At 42.9% G+C, this 22,333-nt stretch overlaps 1 protein-coding gene and 1 pseudogene across 1 annotated transcript in view; one reads left to right on the forward strand and one right to left on the reverse strand.

Moving 5' to 3' along the window:
* LOC102763815 (histone-arginine methyltransferase CARM1-like) overlaps positions 1-22,333 on the reverse strand; it is a 131,219-nt gene that overhangs the window by 7,552 nt on the left and 101,334 nt on the right. Inside the window, exons 9-12 of the mRNA XM_006768248.2 lie at positions 15,248-15,329; positions 13,841-13,926; positions 11,126-11,215; positions 8,789-8,926 (exon numbers count right to left, since the gene is read on the reverse strand). Of these exons, the coding sequence (XP_006768311.1) occupies positions 8,789-8,926; positions 11,126-11,215; positions 13,841-13,926; positions 15,248-15,329 (396 nt within the window). The remainder of the gene's footprint in view (positions 1-8,788; positions 8,927-11,125; positions 11,216-13,840; positions 13,927-15,247; positions 15,330-22,333) is intronic.
* Positions 4,947-5,297, forward strand: LOC102762652 (annotated as a pseudogene).

Here is a 22,333-nt window from a genome sequence, read left to right on the forward strand (position 1 = left end):
ATTGGAACAATGAGCTCCTTAGGAGAGGCGCAACCCTTGCTGGAATCACAGAAAGGCTGAGAGATCACCCTCTCAGGGAGGGCCCTGGCTGGTGTGGTCCAGTTGATTGGGCATCATCTTGTGCACTAGCTGGTTAGATTCTGGTCAGGGCACATGCCCCTCGATGCCGGCAGGTGGCGTGCAGTAGGCAGCTAATTGGTGCTTTTTTCTCTCTCTTTCTCTCCTTTGCCCTCTCTAAAAAAAACCCAAATCAGTAAAATATCTAAAAATAAAAAGTCAGGGAGGGACACACCTATACATTTTGCCAAATGAGAGATACCTCCTTAACAATATTTGAAATAATTAATATAGAACTCCGAGGTATGTGCAAATGTGTATGCCTATGGATGCACATGGGAGTCAGGTTCGTCACAACTAAGAACTGAATGGTTCCTGTTGTGGTTGGGAAGAACAGTCAGTAAAGGTTTGCTGTAGGGTCTTTAGCAAGGCTCTTTTCAGAATACCAGGTATGATCCGTTACAGTCCTTTTCAGTCACATTGTCCTTTATAGTCACTTTTCACAGCCCACTCTTCTTCCTTACCCAGGATCTAAGTCCCACCTTCCCTACGGAAGGAAAAGAAAGCTTCAGGTCACCTCATGGCATGCCATGGCTCAGTTTGGTCAGTAAAAGCTGAGATTTGTCCTTAAAACCCTTCGATGAGTGTGTGTGTGTGTGATGGGGGATGGGGAGAGGGGGGATGGTGGTGGTGGTTAGGGAGTGAGCAGGGGGATGGTTAGGTTCACTGATTTGATAGTGATTCACTAACCAAGGGAAATGTGACCTCACCTAAAGTTTTAGGAAAATAATGCGCTTTTCTATCCCAGGAATAGTGTCATGCTAGTGCAAAGATACCCAGGAGGCCAAGTATAAGCCCCAAAATTAATGTGCAATAATTAAATAACCAGTAATGGATAATCTTCTAAAACTATCCGTAAATGGGGCCTTAAATAATTATCAATTCTTCTGAACCTATTATTTGGCAATGTGTATTAAAAACAAACAAATAAAATATCCTAGTTCTTTGCCATTTTAAATCTTACAAAGACAGCTCTGGCCAGGTGGCTCAGTTGGGTGGAGCTTGTCCCATACACCAATAGGATGTGGGTTCAAATCCTGGGTCAGAACACATGACATATAGGTTTTGGATTTGATCGGTGGTCGGGGCGTGTATGGGAGGCAACTAATCGATGTTTCTCTCTCACACTGACCTCTCTCTATCCCTCCCTCCCTCCCTTCTCTCTCCAAAAGCAATAAAAATATATTCTCAGGTGAGGATTAAAAATACATATATAAGTAAATCTTATGGAGACAGAGCAAGGGACATAAGTGGGGATATAACTAGTTCAAGGTTTGACTACAAAAATCATCACTTTATATACCAATATTTCTTTTGTAATATTCCACAAGAATTAAAAACTTGGGAACATAAGTGAAACATGTCTTTTCTGGAAAATGTGATATCATGATAATTTCATCCCAGAGAAAACAGAAGGTGCAAGAGCGAGACAGCATAGGGCTGACCATCAAAGAAGAATAGGATGGAGAAGAGAAGGTGTGGGAAGTGTAGGGGGGAAATGGCCAAGTCACTTGTGGAGTTACTGATAAAGGAAAGAAAGAGCACCGCAGCCACAGGCATGGAGTCTAGGTCAGTGTTCTTCAGCGGGGCGTGAGTGTGCCCCCGAGAGGATATAGAACAACACGCTGGGGTAGGGAAGAAAATATTGGACAGTTATTTTGAATTTTTCCAGTTAGTTGTTGCTGCGAATTGAATTGTGTCCTGTCAAAATATATGCTTACATCCTAACCCCAATTGCCTGTCAATATGGTCTAATTTGGAAATAGGATCTTTGCACCTGTAATGAAGTTTAAATGAGGTCATACTGGAGTAGGATGTGCCCCAAATACAATGACTGGTGTCCCCATGAGAGAAGAGCCCTGGCCAGTGTGGCTCAGCTGGTTTGCATGTGTCCGGTGCACCAAAGGGGCGCCACTTTGATTCCCACTCAGGGCACATACCCGAGCTGTGGGCTGGATCCCTGGTGGGGGATGAGAGGGAGACAGCCGTTCGATGGTTTGCTCTCACATCAATGTTTTGTTTTCTCTCTCTCCTCGTTCCTCTCTCTCTAAGAATCAATGAAAATCTTAAAAGAAAAAGAAGAGGAAGAAGAGGAGAGAACACATAAAGGTACATATAGGAAAGAAGGCCAAGTACAGACAGGCAGAGACTGGAATGATGCAGCTACAAGGAACAGAAAGGGTTGTCGGGCACTACCAGAAGCTGAAAATCACAGAAAACCTTCTTGCCCAGAGCCTCCAGAGGGAGTATGGCCCTGCTGACATTTTGATTGCAGGCTTCCAGGCTCCAGAAGAGCAAGAAAATAAATTTCTGTTGTTTTAAGCCAACTGACTTGTAGTAATTTGTCCCACCAGCCCTAGGAAACTAAGGCATTTGTTTACCAAATACATGTTGAGCACTAGTGAATTTACTGGGTAGATGCAGGATTCTAATCATCATCTAAGAGCTAAGCTATCGGTCATGTTCACACGGTTTCTCTGTTTCTGCAAAAGTAAGATTCTGTTTGTACCTGAAATAATGTGGTTTAACATTACTAAGTAATACTAAGCATGTGCTGGGAGATTCTCAGTAACATTACAGAACACAGACATGTCACTTAAAACTATACCAGCACACACTACAACTTTACAGTGCCTTACGGTGCACAATAATTCCTTCTGAGGCAGCTGTCCAAATATACAGCTATCTTAGGTGCAGTCCAAGGTAGACCATTCGGGGGAGGGGGGCACTTGAAGCTTTCAAAAGCTTTAAGAGTTTGATCAGCATTTCTTTTAATTCTGTAAATCACAAAGTTCGCCAAACGCTCTGCAAACCAAGTCCCCTGGCAAACCTGGGTACAGAGTCCTTCACAGGGATCTCAAACCCATAAAGTATGTTTCGGAACATTCTGGCACAGGATAGGTGGCTGAGTTACACCCAACAATCAGCCTACATTTAATTTTCAGTTCATTCTTTTTATTCCTGGTTTTGTATATCTTATATACATTATGTGAGTTTCTATATGTGTGTATACAGAGACATGTTTATGCATGTGTATATTAGTATAATATCCATCTATATAGAGAGCTTAGGTGGGTGCTTTCTATTATTATCGTAGAACATATACATAATTAAAAGAGAAACATTAGTATACTTGGGAAGCACATACATGAAGTGTTTTTACTCATAGGTCCACATGATCAAAAAATGTTGGAGACCATATCTGTAAACTTTAGGGATATAAATTTCATAAAGTTCATAAAAAACAAGTCCTACTTTATTACTGAGAGCAATAAAATGAGTGACAGCTCAAGAATGATGGCAGGTTGTCAAAAATAAAATGCTAACAATACAATCTCAAATGGTGGGGGGGCTGGGGGGAAGAAAAGGTCAGTCATTGTCACACCTGAGTGGCTGCAGAGGGAGTTCTCCCAGGAGGTCAGAGTTTAAAAGATTATTTGACAATAAGTGAGGGGAGAGCCTATCCAAGGCAGAACAAAGCCATAGCACCTTACTGAGAAAATAGTGTGAAAACACAGACATTCAGAAAGCGCTGAAGTCTGTAGAAATACCCAGAAAAACGATAATTATAAAACAAAATATCTGATGAGATACAATGAGAGTAAGAAAGAGACTAAGGAAAGAGGAAGTGGATACAACTAAGACATACTGTGGACCTACTAAGTGTTAATTATTATTTTCTCTCCTTCAGTATTTGTGAAAGCCTAGTGAGATAATTATTACAAATTCTACATTACAGATGATGAGGTCAGGAAACTGGGGTGCTAGTACTAAAGAAACTAGACAGAACCAAGACACATGAGACCCCAAAACCTGGCCTCATTCACTACAAGGCAACTGGTCTAGTGAGATAAAGGACTTCCTCCCACCCTCCTTCCTTTGTTCCTCCTGCAAAGTAGTATATGCCCAGGACATTTTACGGTCTCCTTTCAATCGCACCGGACTAAGTTCTTAATAAGAAAGGGATCATCTGCTTCTGAGTCCTTCATTCAGGTGTTTACTCCACAATATTGCAGAGTCTCTGGAATGTAATAAGTGAAGAGGGATACACTACAGAGTAAGGCTCGGGCCCGTTTTTTGGGAAGCTCACTTACAGGCAAAACCAGCAAGCAACAGTGGTGCAACAGTAAGGGACAGAGAACTGGGAGCCCTGGGAGTCATGAGGCAAGTGTGCAAGGGAAATAGTTTGCTTTCTTCTCACTATTAGGGAAACAAAGGAGAAAAGGGTAGAAAAATATGATTGATAATGCAACCCAAGATATGTCAGAAAAGAAGTAATGAAAGAATAAGATGACTTAAAATTACTTACCTAATTATACCCTAAGGTACCTTAGAAACATGAATATTTGAAAGCAAAAGATTGTTAATACTGGTTTGCACAAAGCAGAAAAGGCCAAGTCCAAAACTCCAGGCAGATGTTGGCAGCTGCTAGTGAGCACTCTTTTTTTTTTTTTAGAACTGGTCATTAAACAGATGGTTTATAAGGATTTTGGAAGAAAGTGGTAACTTCCATGATGAACATGGCACAAATCAGCATTTCCCACTTTTCCTCCTGGAAGCTACCCAAAAGCAAGGAGAAGAGAAATATACTGTAAACCGCAGACTTGATTTTCTGTAAAATCAGGAGAAAGATATAATCTGCTGTCTCCAATGTATGTGCAAGGCCTGTAAAAGCACCTGCAATTGGTTGTAAGCCACACAAAACAAAAAATACAGAAATGCAAAGAAGGGCAGGAGAGCTCAGGGACAGCACATCTCAGAAAATGCTTGCAATAACAAACTCCCTGACAGCAAAGAGCATTTTCTGAAACACAAAAGCTTAATTCCTCCTTAAAAAGCTTGTGGCATAGGGGGTCAAAAAAAGGAAGCGTGTTCTGAAGTTTACCCGTGACTGCACCCATCCTGTAGAAGATGGAATCATGGATTTTTGAGCAGTTTCTTCAGGAGAGAATCAAAGTGAATGAAAAAAGCTGGGAATAAAGGTGGAAAGAAGCAAGAGCAAGATCACTGTAACTTCTGAGGTGCCTATTTCCAAAAGGTATTTGAAATATCTCACCAAAAAATATTTGCAGAAGAATAATCTCCATGACTGGCTGTACATAGTTGCTAAAAGCAAAGAGAGTTATGGACTGCGTTACTTCCTGATTCACTAGGATGAAGAAGAGGAAGATGATGATTAAAACTCACTTATCTGACACATTTTGTATGAGTTCTTGAATAAAACTTGAGAACCAAAAAGAAAAAGCTTGATTCCTTATTTGTAATATCTTATGCAGGAATTGGGGTAAGAAGACTTTGCCAGAAATGCTCTTAGAACTAAACGTGTGGAACGATCTAAAGACTCGCAGAGGAGCCATATTTGCAGGAAGCAGAATGACTCTGTGGTAGCACAGAAGGAGAGAGTGTGAGTGAGAAAGACAGATAGCATGAAGACAATCACATCTTTCTCTACCACAGGAACTTCTTTCTTGTAAATTGCTGTTCAGAAGTGTCCTTTTAATTGGATGATGAACAACCATAACATTCATACAAAGATATTATTAGAAAACAAGTAGAAAAAGAGCAAGCAAAATTTACTAACAGATATAAAACACACATCAGGTAAATGATGTCTTGGGACAAATAAAATACGTGAGCAAATATTTTCTTATGAATTTTTAAAACCACATTTAAGCCCTCACTCTCTGTAGGAAGCAATAATAACCTTTGTGGAAGAAGATCATGACATGGAAATGCAATAACTCAATGAAGAGAAGGAACTATTTCAAAGTACTGATATGGAAATATCTTCGAGACGTACTATTGGGAAAATGAAGATGTGTAAAACATATACAGAATGTTACCAATGAGGTATAAAAACAGGGAAAATACGTTTCACTAAAATCTAATAAGAACATCATCCAATTAGCTTCATTTCCCTTTTTGGCAGGGTTATTGGAGTGGGCCATGAGGGTGAAGCCAGAGATTAAGCTTATCCTGAAATCACATTCAACAAAAGTCAGGTCATCTTTCTTTCTGGACTGGATGGAGGATGTGGGCTGGACCTGAGTCCAGGTGGGTGCATTTGAGCTACTTCCATAACCAAATTCAAAGGGTGCAGACTAGGCTATTCAAATTTTGAAGGAAGAGTACATCCTTGGCCTCTTTCTGCTTAATAATTTTTGAATAAAAATTTGTCTATTAAATTTGAAAATCACACAAAAGAATTTTAAAAGTAAATAAAATAATCCATTGGCTCTATTAAGGAACTAAAAATAACATGATCAATGCATGAGTGGAATAAATACAAGAATTGAGCTCTAGCCTGTCTGGCTCAGTGGATAGAGCACCAGCCTGTGGACTGAGGGGTCCCGGGTTCAATTCTGTCCAAAGACACATGCCCAGGTTGCAGGGGCCATGCAGGAGGCAGCCGATCAATGATTCTCTCTCACCATGGATGTTCCTATCTCTCTCTCCCTCTCTTAAATCATTAAAGAACTATATTATTTATATATATATATATGAAATGGAACCAAAGCTGACAAAAATCAGCTGTACACTAATATAACCTAAAATTAGATCATATAAAAATAATTTTTGTTTAAATTGACTAAACACTCAAGTAAAATGGCCCCTAGACTTAATTTAAACTTTAATTACATTATTATAAGTACAGTACTCAACATGGCAGTGTTTGCTGTCACTCTGTACCCACCACTCATCAGAACACATATGCTGTCCTGTATTTAGTTTTAGTGAAATATTTTAAAGCAGACAATGATAACCTGGATATTTCCAGAGGAGTGGACTTAGAATTTCAGACTATTTCAAAGTCACTCTTATAGAAGGAAGGAGTCGAGGATGTTAGCTTGAAGATAGAGATGGAAAGGATATTTCATAAAACGCTCCAAATATTTGAACAACTGCCATTGGAAGGTTGGAATAGACCATTTTCTAAAAATTCAGAGACATATCTAAGATCAATTAGTAGAATTTATAGGAAGTAAGATATAGGATCAACAGTAAGAATAATTTTGTAATAATTAGAGATATCTAAAGTTTAAGACATCATAGCCTAAGACTGTATGAAAAGTTACCTAACCTTATCAATAAATGCAAACCAAAACAACCAGATGCAACTTAAAAAATTATTTTTGGGGCTATTAAATTAGCAAAACCCATAGAGAATGATAACATTCAGTCTAGGGAAACATGTGGAGAAATGAGCAGGCTTAGCCATTGCCGGTGTGAGCGGCAACTGGTTGAATTTGCCAGACTGTAACAAGTACGTACTTGTTAATCCAGCGTTTTCAGTTCTAGGCATCTCATTTAGAAATATTCACGGGCAAGCTATATGTTCAAGAATATTTAGTGCAAACCTTTTCATAATAGCAAGGAAAGAAAGCAAGCTAAATATCAATCATGGATTGAAGAATAACATTCTGGTATATCCATGCCCCAGACTATTATGCATCTATTAAAAGAACAAAGCAAATCTATCTACAAATTCAGGACTTAGTACTAAGGGAAATCTTAAGTTTCAGATTGCTAGTGCAATCTCCTTATAAAACAACAACAACCAACCCACAAGGATGTTACTTGTTGGCACACGCACAGAAAGCCACCTCCAAGGAAACGGACAATGGGTCACATCTGGAGAGTGGGGCAAGTGGTGGGAGCATAGGGGGGCTGGAGACACTTCTGTAGTTTTGAATTCACATATGAGCATGTTAGGTTTTTGTAATTAAAGAAATAAAGAGCCTTATCAGTATGGCTCAGTGGCTGAGCATCAATCTATGAACGAGGTGGTCACAGTTCGATTCCCGGTCCAGGCACATGCCAGGCTTGCAGGCTCCACCCCCAGTGTGGGGCGTGCAGGAGGCAGCTGATCAATGGTTTTCTCTTACTATTTATGTTTCTATCTCTCTCCCCATCTCCCTTCCTCTCTGAAATCAATAAAAAATATTTTTTAATAAATAAAGACTTTTAAAAGTGGAAGGGCTGATTTGGGAGGTGGTGAGTTCTCTGCTCCTGGACTGCTCAAGCACAAGGCCAAGGAAGGGGGGTTGGTAGGGAGGGAAGACAGTTGAATGAGATGACCTCTGAGTACCCTTAATATCCGGAGAGTCCTCGACCCAGTCTGCTACTCCTCTCTCCTCTAATGCACCCAGGAGAAGCTCCAAAAAGGCAAAAAGAAAACAGAGTATATTAAAAATGAGATAAATCCAAGTAATTACTGCAGAGACCTTGTGAAATCCATGACCAGCAGGAAGCAGCCAGTCCTGCCTGATACACCATACACCGCTCCTGCAATGCCGACTGGTTTCATTGCACTAAATTTGGGCTGAGTGGCTGGACAGGTGTCAGTGAGGCCAGGAAGCTGACGTGGGATTTAAGGCACTTGGTAATTCAACCCTTTGGCAAGAGTTCCCATGAGTTGGTGGATTCCCTTCTTTCCTCCACGTTCAGGTGGAGAACATGGCCCTTGGTTACCCGAAGCTCCTCTTCCTTGCCACATGCAGTGAGGTTGACATCTGCCCTGCCAGTTTTGTGGCAGAGGGTACCCTGTGACATTCAGCCAGGCCTGTGGAAAGTTGCTATTTCTCAATGCTGGAGTCTCAGGGGCCTGCCAGCTTTTTCCTGCTCCCACCCACAAGCAGCGGTGGGATCCGGGCTGTACTTTCCTGCTTACCGTTTATTGGCTACGAACAGCACTCTCCCTGAGAGGGTTTCCCCTTCCTTGGCAAAGAGAGGAGTCTGAAGAAGGCACCGCACCTGGTACCAGTGGGTCAGAGGCTCGGTTGGGGCTGTGGACAGCCAAACTGTTACCCTGTAGGGCAAGAAAAGAGTTGAAAGCTAATTATCTTCCAGGCCTATATTAATGGACTAGAGGCCCAGTGCATGAATATAGGTCCCAAGCGGCTGCTGGCCGGGGCCTCCCTCCCTTCCCCCTGGCCGGCCTGTCCCCTGGTTGAACTCCCAGAAGAACTCTGGTAGAGGGGACAATTTGCACACTACTCTTTTATTATATAGGATTGGATTGGTGACTTAGGTTGATAGATAATTTTCATTGTTTTTGACTCATGGAACCCTTTTAAGATAATGATAGCTCAATTTATTGAGCAGTTATTATGTGCTGTGTTCTGCCCCAGGAGCTTTATGTATATTAGCCCATTAAATCTACACAACAACCCTATGGAGTAAGCTCGGATCGGTTAAAGGACTTGCCTAACGTCACACAGGGGGCAAGTGGAGAGCCAGGCTTCCCATCCGTTGACATATTTCTGAATCAAAGTTCATGAGAAACCCAAAAAGTAACAGTTAAATTGGGAACTGATTCAAGAAGTTTGGAGTCTGGGCTCTTAATGACTCATGCCAACTTGTTCAGGGGTCCTGATGAAGATTCTAGAAGCAAGAAAAAGTACTGGAGCCCTAGCCAATATGGCTCGGTTAGTTGGGCATTATCCTGTGCACCAAAGCTCCCTGTAAGGGTACCTGCCCAGGTTAGGTTGAGGGCTCGATCCCTGGTAGGGGGGCATTCAGGAGGCAGCCAATCGGTGTTTCTCTTTCACATCAATGTCTGTTTGTCTGTCTGTCTCTCTCTAAAAATTAGTAAAAATCCAAAAAAAGGAAAACTACTGGAGTGCACGACCTCTACCTCCCTTCCGGCTTAGATATTCTGTGTGTGTGTGTGTGTGTGTGTGTGTGCGTGCGCGCGCGTGTGCGCACACGCATGAAGTAGTGTTTAAACTGAGGTTATTCATTTCAGATGAAGAAGTGAGAACATCTTGCTGTGCTCTGAGCACCGCGGCCACTGACTGTGGAGCTGGCATTGGTGTTGGCTTATAGGGAGTATGTGCGTGTTAGGCGTGGGATAAATTTTCAGTGTATAGTTTGACTTGAAGATTTAGGGGACAAATTTTATATAAGTTACTAAGTAGTATAAAACACCTTTATACCAAAATACATTTAGGTACGTTACAAAGTAGAATGCAAATGTTCTATAGCTGTTGAAGATAACGCTTTTAACTTCAAAGAAATTTCCCGCTGGAAGCAGGCCACTTAAAGCTTATTGCCATTACCTTCTCAGATTCATTTACTTGGGATATTTACTGGGAGAAAGTCTTAGGGAAAAATGTATGGAATCTTGGAATGGACATGCTTATGTGGTGTAGGAATGACCTGCACATCATTTTCTTTCCTCTGCCAGCCTAGGCAAGGCTTCCAGGGACCCCCTTCTCCCCGAACCCCAAACTTTATCACAGATCCATGGGCCCTTCTTTTTCAGCAGGTGCAAAGACGAGCCTGGATGGTGTGATAAGGGATAAAGGAGGGGGTACTGTGAAGGATTCCCTTTTGCCTGGTTATGTGACTCAAAGCAAATCTCTTTGCTGGCTGGAGCACTGGAGCAAGCCCAGGAAGAGGGCCGGGAAGTCAGGAGAGCAAAGATGTGGGGTGTGGGAGTGGCGACGCCTTTCCAAGGAGCCCCAAGCCCTAACAGTCAATTTGTAGGTGGTTTTTATCCTCTTTTAAAGCCCTTAAACTTCCAACCCTTTGCAGTAGGGAGAAAGAAGTGCAGGATGGAGAAGTTACCTAATGTTGCAATTAGCATCAGCACGACCAGCCTGCCTGGTCACTAAAAGGGGAACCTAGACTTGTGAAAGCAAAGGCTGTGAATGGGAGAAAGAATGACACGAGGTATTACCCAGACACAAGAGATTCTGCAGTCAGATGGGATGGTTGCCCCTCCACATCTATTCTGGAAAAAAGCAGGAGGATAGATAAAGCACAGACCCTCTCTCACTCCTTTCTTTGAGCCAGAGTCGATATGACACTATGGAAAACCGTCTTATTTTCAGTTCATCCTAAAATCTGAAAGTAACACTAACATCAGTGCTTATCTTCTGGGATTGCGTAAAAACCAGTATTGTTGCAGTTGAAATTAGTTTTAAAACATTTTAAAGGTATGATTAGAAACAGTAGAGGACAGCATGGGAGAGAAGAGGTGAAGAAAGGGGGTGATACCTACAGAGATCCGACAAAGGCCACGTCAAACCAGAACGCCAGGCCGTGGATGAGGCCAGACTGTGTCATTTGAAACACAAAGGGGATTTCTACTCTGCAAGGAAACAAAAGAGAAAGAAGAAACATTTTCTTGTCGACAGACATCCTGGATACTCTTGTGAGATGAATGGGAACACTCACAGAGTATTTTCCTTCTCTTTTAAGTGCTTTGGTTTTGGCAACAAGATGCTCTCGGTGTGATTAATGCTGGGGTTACGCTGCACATTTGAGATTGTTGCTCTTGACAAAATTCTGCAAGGACCACACCACTGTGCTGCAACGGCCCAGAGCGCCGCTGGGCAAGCGCAGCACCTGGAGCCGCGTTTGACTACTGACGAGGGGGACGACCCAGGACACAGGTGACAACCATCCTTCACGAAGCCAAAACATGGGCTGTGGCAGTCCCCCTGCGCAGCTGTTCAAACGGAAAGGCTGCTCAGGCCTCTGAAAAATGAAGTGGATTGTAAGCTCCAAAGGTCATTGCCATAGTTCATTTACTTTTCAGGGAGGCAATTTACCTTCCCACCAGGCTATAGCAGAAGTCATGCAGAGTGGCCACGGTTTATGCCAAACGCAGAATAAGTGGGAATGGAAAGAAGATTGGAAATGATACAACATCCAGATGCTGGACCTGCTCTACTGTGGGACCTTCCAAAGTCACTTCAATTCTCTGAACCTCGGTTTTTTCATTTGTTGAAGGGTAACAAAATCTCCTACTTTCCTCACAAGGTTCTTGTGCATGTCAAATGAGGAAAACAATGCATATGAGAGTGTTTTGCAAACTTTAAAGCGTTTCACTATTAAACAGCAATATTACGGATCCATCACCTGGGCTGTATTCCTCCAAGGAGACTTATTTTAGTGAGTGCTCTAGGAACTTTCAAAGAGGGTTGTACATTATTTGCAGGTATGCTGCCCCCAAAGGCCTAACTTCCTCCAGCTGCAGTGTCAGCGCATTCCTGGAGATTTCCACTGTACTTGTCACATTGAATTTGTTGGTATCGTATTACAATTATTTCCTCCCATTTTTGGCATTCCTCTAAATCAGGGGTTCTCAACCTTCTGGCCCTTTAAATACAGTTCCTCATATTGTGACCCAACCATAAAATTATTTTTGTTGCTACTTCATAACTGTAATGTTGCTACTGTTAGGAATCGTAATGTAAATATCTGAGATGCAGGATGGTCTTAGGCGACCCTGTGAAAGGGTCGTTCGATCGCCAAAGGGGTCGCAACCCACAGGTTGAGAACCGCTGCTCTAAATGGATCATGAGCTCCTACCTGGGCATGCACCAGTGCAGTGCCTGGCACACAGTAGGATCTCAATAAACATTTGTTGAATCAATGCCCAAATAGATAGATGACATCTCAGAGTTTTCAAAAACCTCCCTGGAGCTCGGGAGGTAGCCCAGAGCAGCCAATGGAGCCAGTCGGAGTCATTTTGTCTGGCCCTGCGGTAGTTACTTTGGTAGTTCCCACATGCCAGTTCTCTTGCTCCAAGCATACAGTCGGGTTGCATTTATCCACTCACTTGAGTTCGGGCACCGCCACGTGATTTATGTTGACCAATTAAATGTGAATAGAAGTGTACTGTGTTGTTTCCAGGCACAACCTTTTAGTGCTAGTGCATATTTTGCTACATTCCTCCTTTTTTCTCAGGGACTGGCATCGTAGCAGACACAAGCTGCCGCACCAGCCTGACTGAGGAGTGACTGAGGGGTGTGCAGAGCTGAAGCTGGTGCATGATGGATAAACAGTGTAGGGGAGAAAGGCACCTGGGATATTACAAGCACTAAAGATCCTTTTTTTGTTACTGCAGCATGTTTTGGCCTATCCTGACTGACACCTTTTATCCATTGTGATCTCAAGGTAGGCAATGGTTTGAGTCAGCCAGCTGCATTTTCCAGAGTCTGACCCTTGATTCCTCATGAATCCAAGCAAATTATAATCTGGCTGGGTCTTAAATTTCTTACCCAGAAAAGAAACACATAAATATTGATCTTCTCAGGAAGGAAAAAACAAAATACTAGTGAAAGGTCACCCAAGAGGATTCATATCACCATCTGAGAAATGAGTCCTCAGTGCAGAGTCTCTTTAAGTGGAGGGAAGGAGGGCAAACAGTAGCATTGATTGAGTGCCTTCTTTGAAAATGAGCCAGTGCCTGTGAAATATTTAGCACAGTACCTAGCATGCAGTAAGCACTCCTCAGATTGTAGCTCTTCTTATCATTCTTATGGGCACTGACCTGGGAGAATCGTTAAAAAGCCCAGACTCTGAACGGTTCAAGTCCTAGCTCTCATGACATTTATTCATTCTGTGACCTTATGTAATTGATTGTTCCACTCTGCCTCATATTTATCATTGGTAAAGTGGACATAACAATAGTACCATTTGCATGGTGCTGCTGGGAGGATTAAATGAGTCATATGTTAAGGGCTCGAAATAGTGTCTGGTTATACAAGTAGAGATGTACTGTTTAATTTTTCTCATTCAATTCTTAAAACAATCCTTACCCTTATTCTGCAATAAGGGAAACGAGTGCTAATGTATTATTCCTGTGGGTGACTCATACCTCAAATCTCTTCCCGGTGTGAGCAGCAAATCTCTGCACTGCAGTTTTGGAGATGGGAGAGCTAGAGAGGAGATTTAAAAATCTGCAGCGTCTCTGATTGGTACAAACCTGTGGAGATCTGCCTCTTTTGCATCCATAAAGTTCACTGTGTACTTGACTGATCGAGCCATCAAAATCCTAATGTCAAATGTGTCCTGGGGAAAAAATACACAAAGCTGTTATCTTTCTGTCAGGACAGACTGAATTCAAGCAAGACTGATTGCAGTCTAGCTTTCCTCCTGGAATTTTAAGTCAGTAAGGGTTAGACTTTAGAAGGCATGAACTTAATGAGAATAATATTACTAATACAAGCTAACGTTTGTTTAGTGGTTACTATATGCCCAGCCCTAAGTATTTCGTGCTTTACTAGGCTATATCAATCTTCACAAATTCTCTGGAGCAGGCACGTGGTGGTTTTTGACCATCCAGAATTGACCTCTTGTCCACATTCCAAGACAATGAACAGTAACTAAGTTCACTGGACAATCAGGCTTTATCGGAACTAATTCTGGGGCTTTTGTCCAAGTTGTTAGGAAAAGGCAGGCTCTTCTTTGGGACTCAGAGTTTTAAGAATCTGAGTCTGGAGCTTCCGCAACATCTTCCTGCCCTGAGGGGGCCTCCTGCCTAGGAACAGAGTTACATCAGAGGAAATGGGGATATGTGATGAGGATAGAAAAACCAGAGCCTGGGGCACTGTCCGAACATCTGCAGCAGGTCCCTGAAGGAAGCTCTATCTCCAGGCTGTGCATTCCTTGAGGGCCTGTGATTCCATTTCAGCTTAAGCCAGCGGTTCTCAACTTGTGGGTTGCGCCCCCTGAAAATACATCCTGCATATCAGATATTTACATTATGATTCATCACAGTAGCAAAGTTATGGTTATGAAGTAGCAATGAAAATAATTTTATGGTTGGGGGTCACCACAACATGAGGAACTGTATTAAAGGGTCGCGGCCTTAGAGAGGATGAGAACCACTGGCTTAAGCCATTTGAGTTGGGTTTCCTTCCTTTTACAACTGGAAGAGTTTCAGACAACGCAAACGTCAAGTTGCCCAAGGTTACACGGCTAGAGGGAGCCACAACTGAAACCCCAATCTTTTTGCCAGCAAAGCTCCTCTTCTAAGCTATTTATTTACAACACTTCCTCTTCAGTTGCGCCTTGGACCACTGGAATCAATGGGGGGATGTGAATTATTGAGGAAGTGGGAAGCAGGGGATGCGTCTGAGCAGAAAGAAAATTAGGAGTCACTTATTGAAAGGCAGTCCTCAAATCGCCTTGCTTTCAACAGTTCCATTCTCTGAGAATTTTCTTAATTGACTGGGAGATCAGCGCTGGAAGACTTGAAAACATATGCTCTTCTGTGATGGCTTAGCACCCAGCCTGCAGCACAGTGTATGCAGGCTCACGAGTGCGTGAATGAATGAATGAATCAACAGATAAACACACGGGAGGAAGCCTGTAAAGAGGACACACTTACAACGATTGGCTGTCTGAAGTATTCATCCACTGCAGCAGCCCGGAGACTGGACAGGTTGACCCCATAGAAGCACTGCTGGTACCTGAAATAGGATAAAGAATCACCATGTATCTCGTCCCATCGCTCCCCTGAGTCCCCAAGCCCAGCATAGCTGTGGTGGTCAAGCTCCTCACAGGCTTCATGTGGAGCAAAAATGAGGCCACATGAAGGGCAACTGGTCAGTAGGCAGCAGCAGAGCCGAAAATGTTCTCTAAGACCTGCACTTGACCTGTGCTGGGCAAGAGAGAAGGGCGGGTGTAGCTGAGGTAAAGGAAATTTCTCGTGGGGAGAACAATGAGGATATGGGGGTTGGGGGTGGGGAGGAAGGCCTTTGGGCTCCCATCCTTGACCTCATGCCCCATCCTTGATCTCATGTCTGCTGTATGACACTCTATCCAAGTCCCCAAATACAATTTCTGGGCCCTCTCATTAGCCCAACGCAGAGCACGACTTTAGATCTGCAAAGCCTCTGGACACTCCTGCTGTGTTGGGAAATGGATTTTCCTTTTCAGTCCTTCCGTAGCCACTGGCCTGCACCTTCACGACGGCCTTTGCTGTCGTGGCAGACACAGGCAGTCACAGTGAGTGATGGCTGGATTGTCACAGTCCATTGTGCACACTTCTCCTCAATTCTGTGGTCAGTGACACCCGGCAAGTGCTACAAATCCTGCTTTCTCCTTCAGTGCCCCAGCTGTACACAGTCACCAGCGACCACTGGTACCTGCAGCACAGCCAGGGCTCTTTGTCATGTTGCCTAAAGGTCTTGGTTATTTAGGGAGGAGATCCAGTATCTGGATTAAGACTAGCTTTGTTCAAACTCTGCAGATGACTGGCTGTGTGCCCTGGGCAAGTCACATGAAATCTATCAGTTTTCTTAACTCTAAAAATAAAAATAATGCAAAGCTCACTTTGTAGGGTTACAGTAGGATTAAATGAGTTAATACAAGCAAAGCCCTTGAGCAGTGCTTGGCATTTAAAAAAAAATCTTTATAGTTAAAAGTATCTATGTGTCCCATTCCCTCTCCGCCCCAACTCTTCTAGCCAGCCCCCAGGACTTCACTACCCTATATCTGTGTCCATAGGTTATGTATATGTGCATACAAGTTCTTTGGTTGATCTCTCTCTCCCACCCATCCTTCCCCACCTTCCCTCTGAGGTCCCATAGTCTGTTCCACGCTTCTATGTCTCTGGATCTATTTTGTTCATCAGTTTATTTTGTTGATTAGATTCCACATGAGTGAGGTCATGTGATACTTATTTTTCTCTGACTGGCTTATTTCGCTTGGCATTTTGTCACTGCTGTCTAAGTGTCGGCTGGCATTCTCTGAACTTCACCTCAGCGCTGGGGACTAGGGCAATGTTCCCAATCTGTACCACAGGATTACCTGGAGGAGCTTGTTAAAAATTCAAATTCCCAGGTCCAACTCTAGGAAGGCTTGGGACCTCACTACTAAAGAGTGAGGGCTTTTATCCTGAGATTAAAAAGAGGCTTACTAAGGGTGTGTGTTATATAGCCTGTCAATCAGATGGGAATTTAATTTATCCATCTCCATTCCCCCCAATTCCACCTGCCAATATGGAGGGAAGAGAGAGAGAAAAAACAAAACAAAGCACAGAATAAACATTAAAATCTGTGGTGCAATTAGATTTTGATGGAAGGCACAGCCAAAGGAAGGCTCTACAACAGGAGGCAAAGTCTCCCATGCTCCCAAGAGACACAGGGAAGCATCACAGTGTTAAGTCAACCGCCAGGCCTCAACCTCCAAGTGCGATGCAAGCCCCTCTGAGCTCCTTACAGATCCTGACAAACTTGTCCTGTTTCTCATCTCTCAGCCTTTGCTTGTTTTCCCTCTACCTAGAATGACCCTTTCCTTTTTTTACCGTAAATTCCTATTCAATCTTTATGAATTAGATGAAATAGTTCCATAATGTAAAAATATAAAACCTTGTGTGACAATGAAATATTCAAGTTTCACCCACTTAAATAACAGAAGTATTTTCTTTTTCATCAGTGTATATTTAGCACTCAGCATGGGACCTCATATACCGGTAGGACTGAAAATATCTACATGTAAATCTATATATTTATATAATGAATAAATGGAGAAACTGGTGTCCTAAATGGCCCTATGTGTGAGCACAAGTGCCAATAAGGATAATGGAGAAATGGAAAATCATTCCTCCAGGTTTCCTCAGGTTCGTGACTTGTTTCTTAATCTTTTCCTTCCACCAGGGGCGAGAGCCAGGCTGGCCTACAGGTAAAGGAGAAGAACAGTGCTGCGTATCATTCTACAAACACACATCTTGAAAACAATCTCCTATAGTCCTAGAAAATGCTTGGGAAACACAATACTGTATGTTTAAACAATATTCTCAGATTTAGAAGGAGATGGATGTGTTCGTGGGGAAATAAGTCATTGTCACAAAAGTTTTTATTGGAGGGAAGGAGGAGGAGGGTAGAGAGAGAGGGAAAAGGAGGGAGGGGAAGAGAGAGAGAGTAATAAGAGAAAGATGGAAGGTTCAGACAGAGTCAGAGAGGCAGACAGACAGACAATTTCCCAGAGAACACAGAAGGACTCCACCTTGTCCTTCCTTTAGAATCCCCTGAAAGCTTTTTAAAAGTGCTGATGCCGGGACTGCATGCCCCCCGTCCCCGCTCCCCATATACACATTTGTGATTGATTTGATCTGGGGTACAGCCCTAGCACTTATTTGTTTCCAAATTCAGGAGGTGATTCTAATGTGCAATCAGGGTTGAACACTACTAAGTTAGCTGGTCTAGAATTCTCGCCAAGTAGGTGAAAGAGAAATCCCCAAGAGCAAAGACAGCCCCTGCCTGGCAGTGGCTGAGATTGAGAATGGCTCTCTGTTCTTCGCATACAACCACAGCTCTCTGTGCCATTTGCTTTGTGTGTTCAGTGCCAATTAAAGCCCAGTAGCCATGATCAGTGTGGTGCAAGTGGGCACCATTCCTTGGGCAGACGGAGAGTTGTGGGCACAGAGCCCACTGCCTGGGTTTTAAAAATTTTCTGGCTGGACTTGATTTCTAATTCTTAGAAATCTCAAATCTCCTGAAATGCATCATAAAATGATTAAAGCAGATGGGAGCTGGCATCTCTCTGGGTCTCCTACGATACTTGGTGGGGGGATGGATTAGGAAATGAATCTGTTGACTTAGAAGCTGGGGATCATTTCCATCATATGTGGGTTTTATTTTCCGACTTAACTTATGATCCCTTTAGAAGCACATAAGGCAGAACCTATGTGTGTGTTTTTTTGTCCTGTCTTCTAAATTCCAAGTGTACTCACCCCCCACCCTCACCCCCCCTTCTCCATAATACATGCAGCATTTGGAACCTCCTACAACTACAGTCCAGAAGGAAAACCATTTTACTGTTATTTATGCCTAAACATACCCACAATGCAGAGAAAGGGGCAAGCCATTTACCATCACCTTAACTTCTCTACATTCTCTACGCTGAGCCTAGCTCAGGGAAGCAGCCAGGAGAACCTCCCTTCTCCAGCCTCTCTTGTTCTTGTAGTCGCTCCTCTCATTCACCTTGGTCTTTTGTCCCCTCCCCACCAGTGTCTGGATCTGTCTTAGAAGGAGGGTGGTACAGCCTTGGGCTCTCTTGCATTAGTTGGCACTGGTCTCCAGATTCAACAGAAGAGAGCTTCTCCAATGCGAGCATTCCTTTCTCTTGCTCATATGAACACACTCTCTCATAGCATAACTCAAATATTTTACTTTAATAAAATCTTTGCTTCCTCACTCTAACAACAACAACAAAAATCACTCAATCCACATCAAAAGCTTCCTTCCTTTAAAAAGATAAAAAACATTAAGAAAATATAATGAAGGAAGAAAGGAGACAAGAGGGAAGGGAAACCCCATTCTGCTGTTGGACAATTAAACAACTTTTGGGTATCTTAATGTACTATGCTTTATTGAAATTAACAACCAAGGGATGTCAACCAATGAAAGTCATATATTACCCTAAGAACTAGAAACTAAAAGCAAGGATCCAAGAATGTCACCTATGTCACATAGGGTGCTGAGAATGCAGCATACGAGGGTGTTTGGAATGGCCTGGTGGGAACGCTGATAGGAGAATGATGGCTGTCTAGGAACAAATTGCATCTTTATTCAACTTCTTATACAGCCCTTACATATGGCAGGACTAAAGGCTTGGCTGTTTCTGACAATTTTATGCACCAGCAGAATGCAGATGTACCATTGTGTAAAGATGCTCTACTCATTGTGTGTCTGGTTTTGCTGATTTAAACCCCATCAAAATAATGCAGCTTATATTTTACATGTGCTATATTTATATACATTTTGTATTTGTAAAATGTTTTTTAGTACAAAGGAGAGGGGGAAATGGGTGCACAGGCCTTAAAAGAATCCAAACTTCAGACTGTGGCTTTTCTGTAAGAAGTGACAGCTGTGTCATTACTGGTTTGCACAGGAATTGGAAGCCTGTGTCAGAAGGAAGAGTGTCAAGACAACTGTGGGTGCTGGACATCTTTTGTTTGTTCTACCAACAAATGGCTGCTCTTCTGTTAATGACAACAGATCTTCTGGGAGATACCTCTTCCCTGCTCTCTGTTCTTGTGGTTTGGATGGTCTTGACTCTGCCCTCTGAAGGTTGGCATGTGGCTCAGTCTCAGCCAATCAGAGCATCTTATCTCCCTGGCCTTGGCAAATGGGTCCAGAGTTAAACATCCGACTCAAAGACAGTCAAGTCTAAGATATTTGCTCCTACTGTTACAAAGGAGAAGTAGACATGGAGATATGTGTCTCTAAATCTAGATTTTCTGGAAATCACGTTGCTTCCCTGAGGAAAATGCCTATCCAAGAACTGAGTGGGGCTGAGAGAGCTGGAGGGAGGGGCTCATCTGACCACACCTGAGCACAACCCACTTGTACTTGAGAAGCTGAATCTACTCTTGGGTTTTCAGATAAATTCATCAGAAATATTCTTTTTCTTGTAATTTTTCATTGGGTTTTTTTTTGTTTCTTAAAACCAAAAGTAGAAAGAGAACAATTAATAAGAGTCTGCCTGTACAAGTGCTATGAACATAATAAATAGCTTTGCCTAATTCAGTGGACTCCTAATTCTGTGCATAAGGAACTAGATTGGTTTAGCCATTAGAACCAGGCCAGGGCATGGTAAAGAGGATGTCTGATGGATTGGTGATTCTGTCTGAAAATGGTCAGCTCTGATGTCAGAAGGTCCAGAAACTGAAATATTACATCCTTGATGACACAGGTCTGGATGTGTGTGGGTTCCGTGGCAGAGTATTATGGAAGAGCTATGAATTTCACACAAGTTACAAAAAAAAGATGAATGTAAAAATCAAGGCTTATTCTATAAGCAAAATCCAGATAAGTTCAAGAGCTGCAGATATGAACAGAGAAGCCAAAGAAATATAAATATAAATATATATATGTATACACACACACACACACACACACACACATAAAATACTGGGTAGTTGAAAGGAAATTATGGTTCCAAAAATCATTGAAAAATAACAAAACAAAGACAGTGGCCTATGAAAATCCAAACATGATTGTACTGGTCTCAGTATTCCTGCGAAAGTTCCCTCTCTGTGATACTCTGTGCTTATGCTTAGCTTCCAGCAAAAATCTGGTTTTATCACACAGTGATTTGAAATGTCCTTACTTGGCCCACATATCATTTCGATGAACCAGTGACTATCAGGGCCAAATGTATTACTGGGACAGACCAGAAGGCCTAAAACTCTACCTCTGCCCAAAGAACCTTTAGTAGGAATTTCAGTTTGGGAGCAGAATTAGCCTAGGAACAAACTACCCATTATCTTCACAGTTGAATTTAGCAGAGTGTTCATTGAGCTGACTGGATTTCCTGTTTCTCAGTAGTACCATGGTCGGCAAGACATCCTATCTAATAAAAGACAAAAAGGGTAATTAACCGTACCTTCGCTATGCTTCCCATTGGCTAATCAGGGTGATATGCAAATTAACTGCCAACAAAGATGGCGGTTAATTTGCATACTAGGCTCCAAGTGGTGGAGCGAAGCCAAATGTACCCAAAACCTGCTGAGCAGCGAGGCCTCACAGCCCTGGGATCAGCAGAGCCAGGAGGCCTCACATCCCCAGGATCAGCAGAGCCGGGAGGCCTCACCGCCCCAGGATCAGCGGAGCTGCAGGCCTCATAGCTCAGGGAGGGGGGGGCCTCTGGCAGGAGCCCAGCCAGATCAAAGGCCTGGGTCCTGGGTGCCAGAGGAAAAATGGTGCCAGCAGCCAAGGGAAGGGAAGGCCTATTGCACAAATCTCTTCGTGCAACAGGCCTCTAGTTTAGTATATTTGGAGTGGAATGGTGCAAAATGGGAGCTCTTATTGCCTGTGGCAGAATCCTGTTACTTTCATCTTCCCTTGTCCTTTGCAAGCATGGACTTCTGATCTCTGTAAAGAACAACAGACTACAGGCCATCCACAAAGGGTATCTATCCCTGATATCATTCAATTGGATCTGCTCTTGTCAAGCATGATGGATGCATATTATCCATTCATAACACTCTGAAAAGGGAAATGGCTCCTTTCCTTTGGTTCCTTCAGTGGTGTATCACCTTTTAAATGTCAGATTTGCTCAGTCTTACCTGTCTCTGGGATCCTCAGCCATGTGTTCTGCTCCTGCTATGATGAGGTAGGGGCTCATCTGATCCCACCTGAGCACAACCCAACAGTGCTTCCTCTCAGGCCTGCACCATGTGTCTCTCCCCTCCTGCCCTAAGGCACCCCTGCTGACTCTGGATCATGAGATGCCTCGAGACCCATTTGGTGCCCATGCATGGATAATCCAGAATGTAGTTAATGTGGAAGGATGAGCATCTGACCAATGGGGATATAAGAGCCAATGGATACCTTTGCTTCTCTCCCACCCTTGTATAAACTGTCCTGACATGTGGTTCAATCAATGGATCAAGCACAATCTCATGATGTTTGATACCACACAGTGTTCAGCTCAGTAATGTACTTGTGTATTATTTCCCTCCTTA

The sequence above is a fragment of the Myotis davidii genome, unplaced genomic scaffold (genome assembly GCF_000327345.1).
Source record: "Myotis davidii unplaced genomic scaffold, ASM32734v1 scaffold83, whole genome shotgun sequence".
NCBI lineage: Eukaryota > Metazoa > Chordata > Mammalia > Chiroptera > Vespertilionidae > Myotis > Myotis davidii.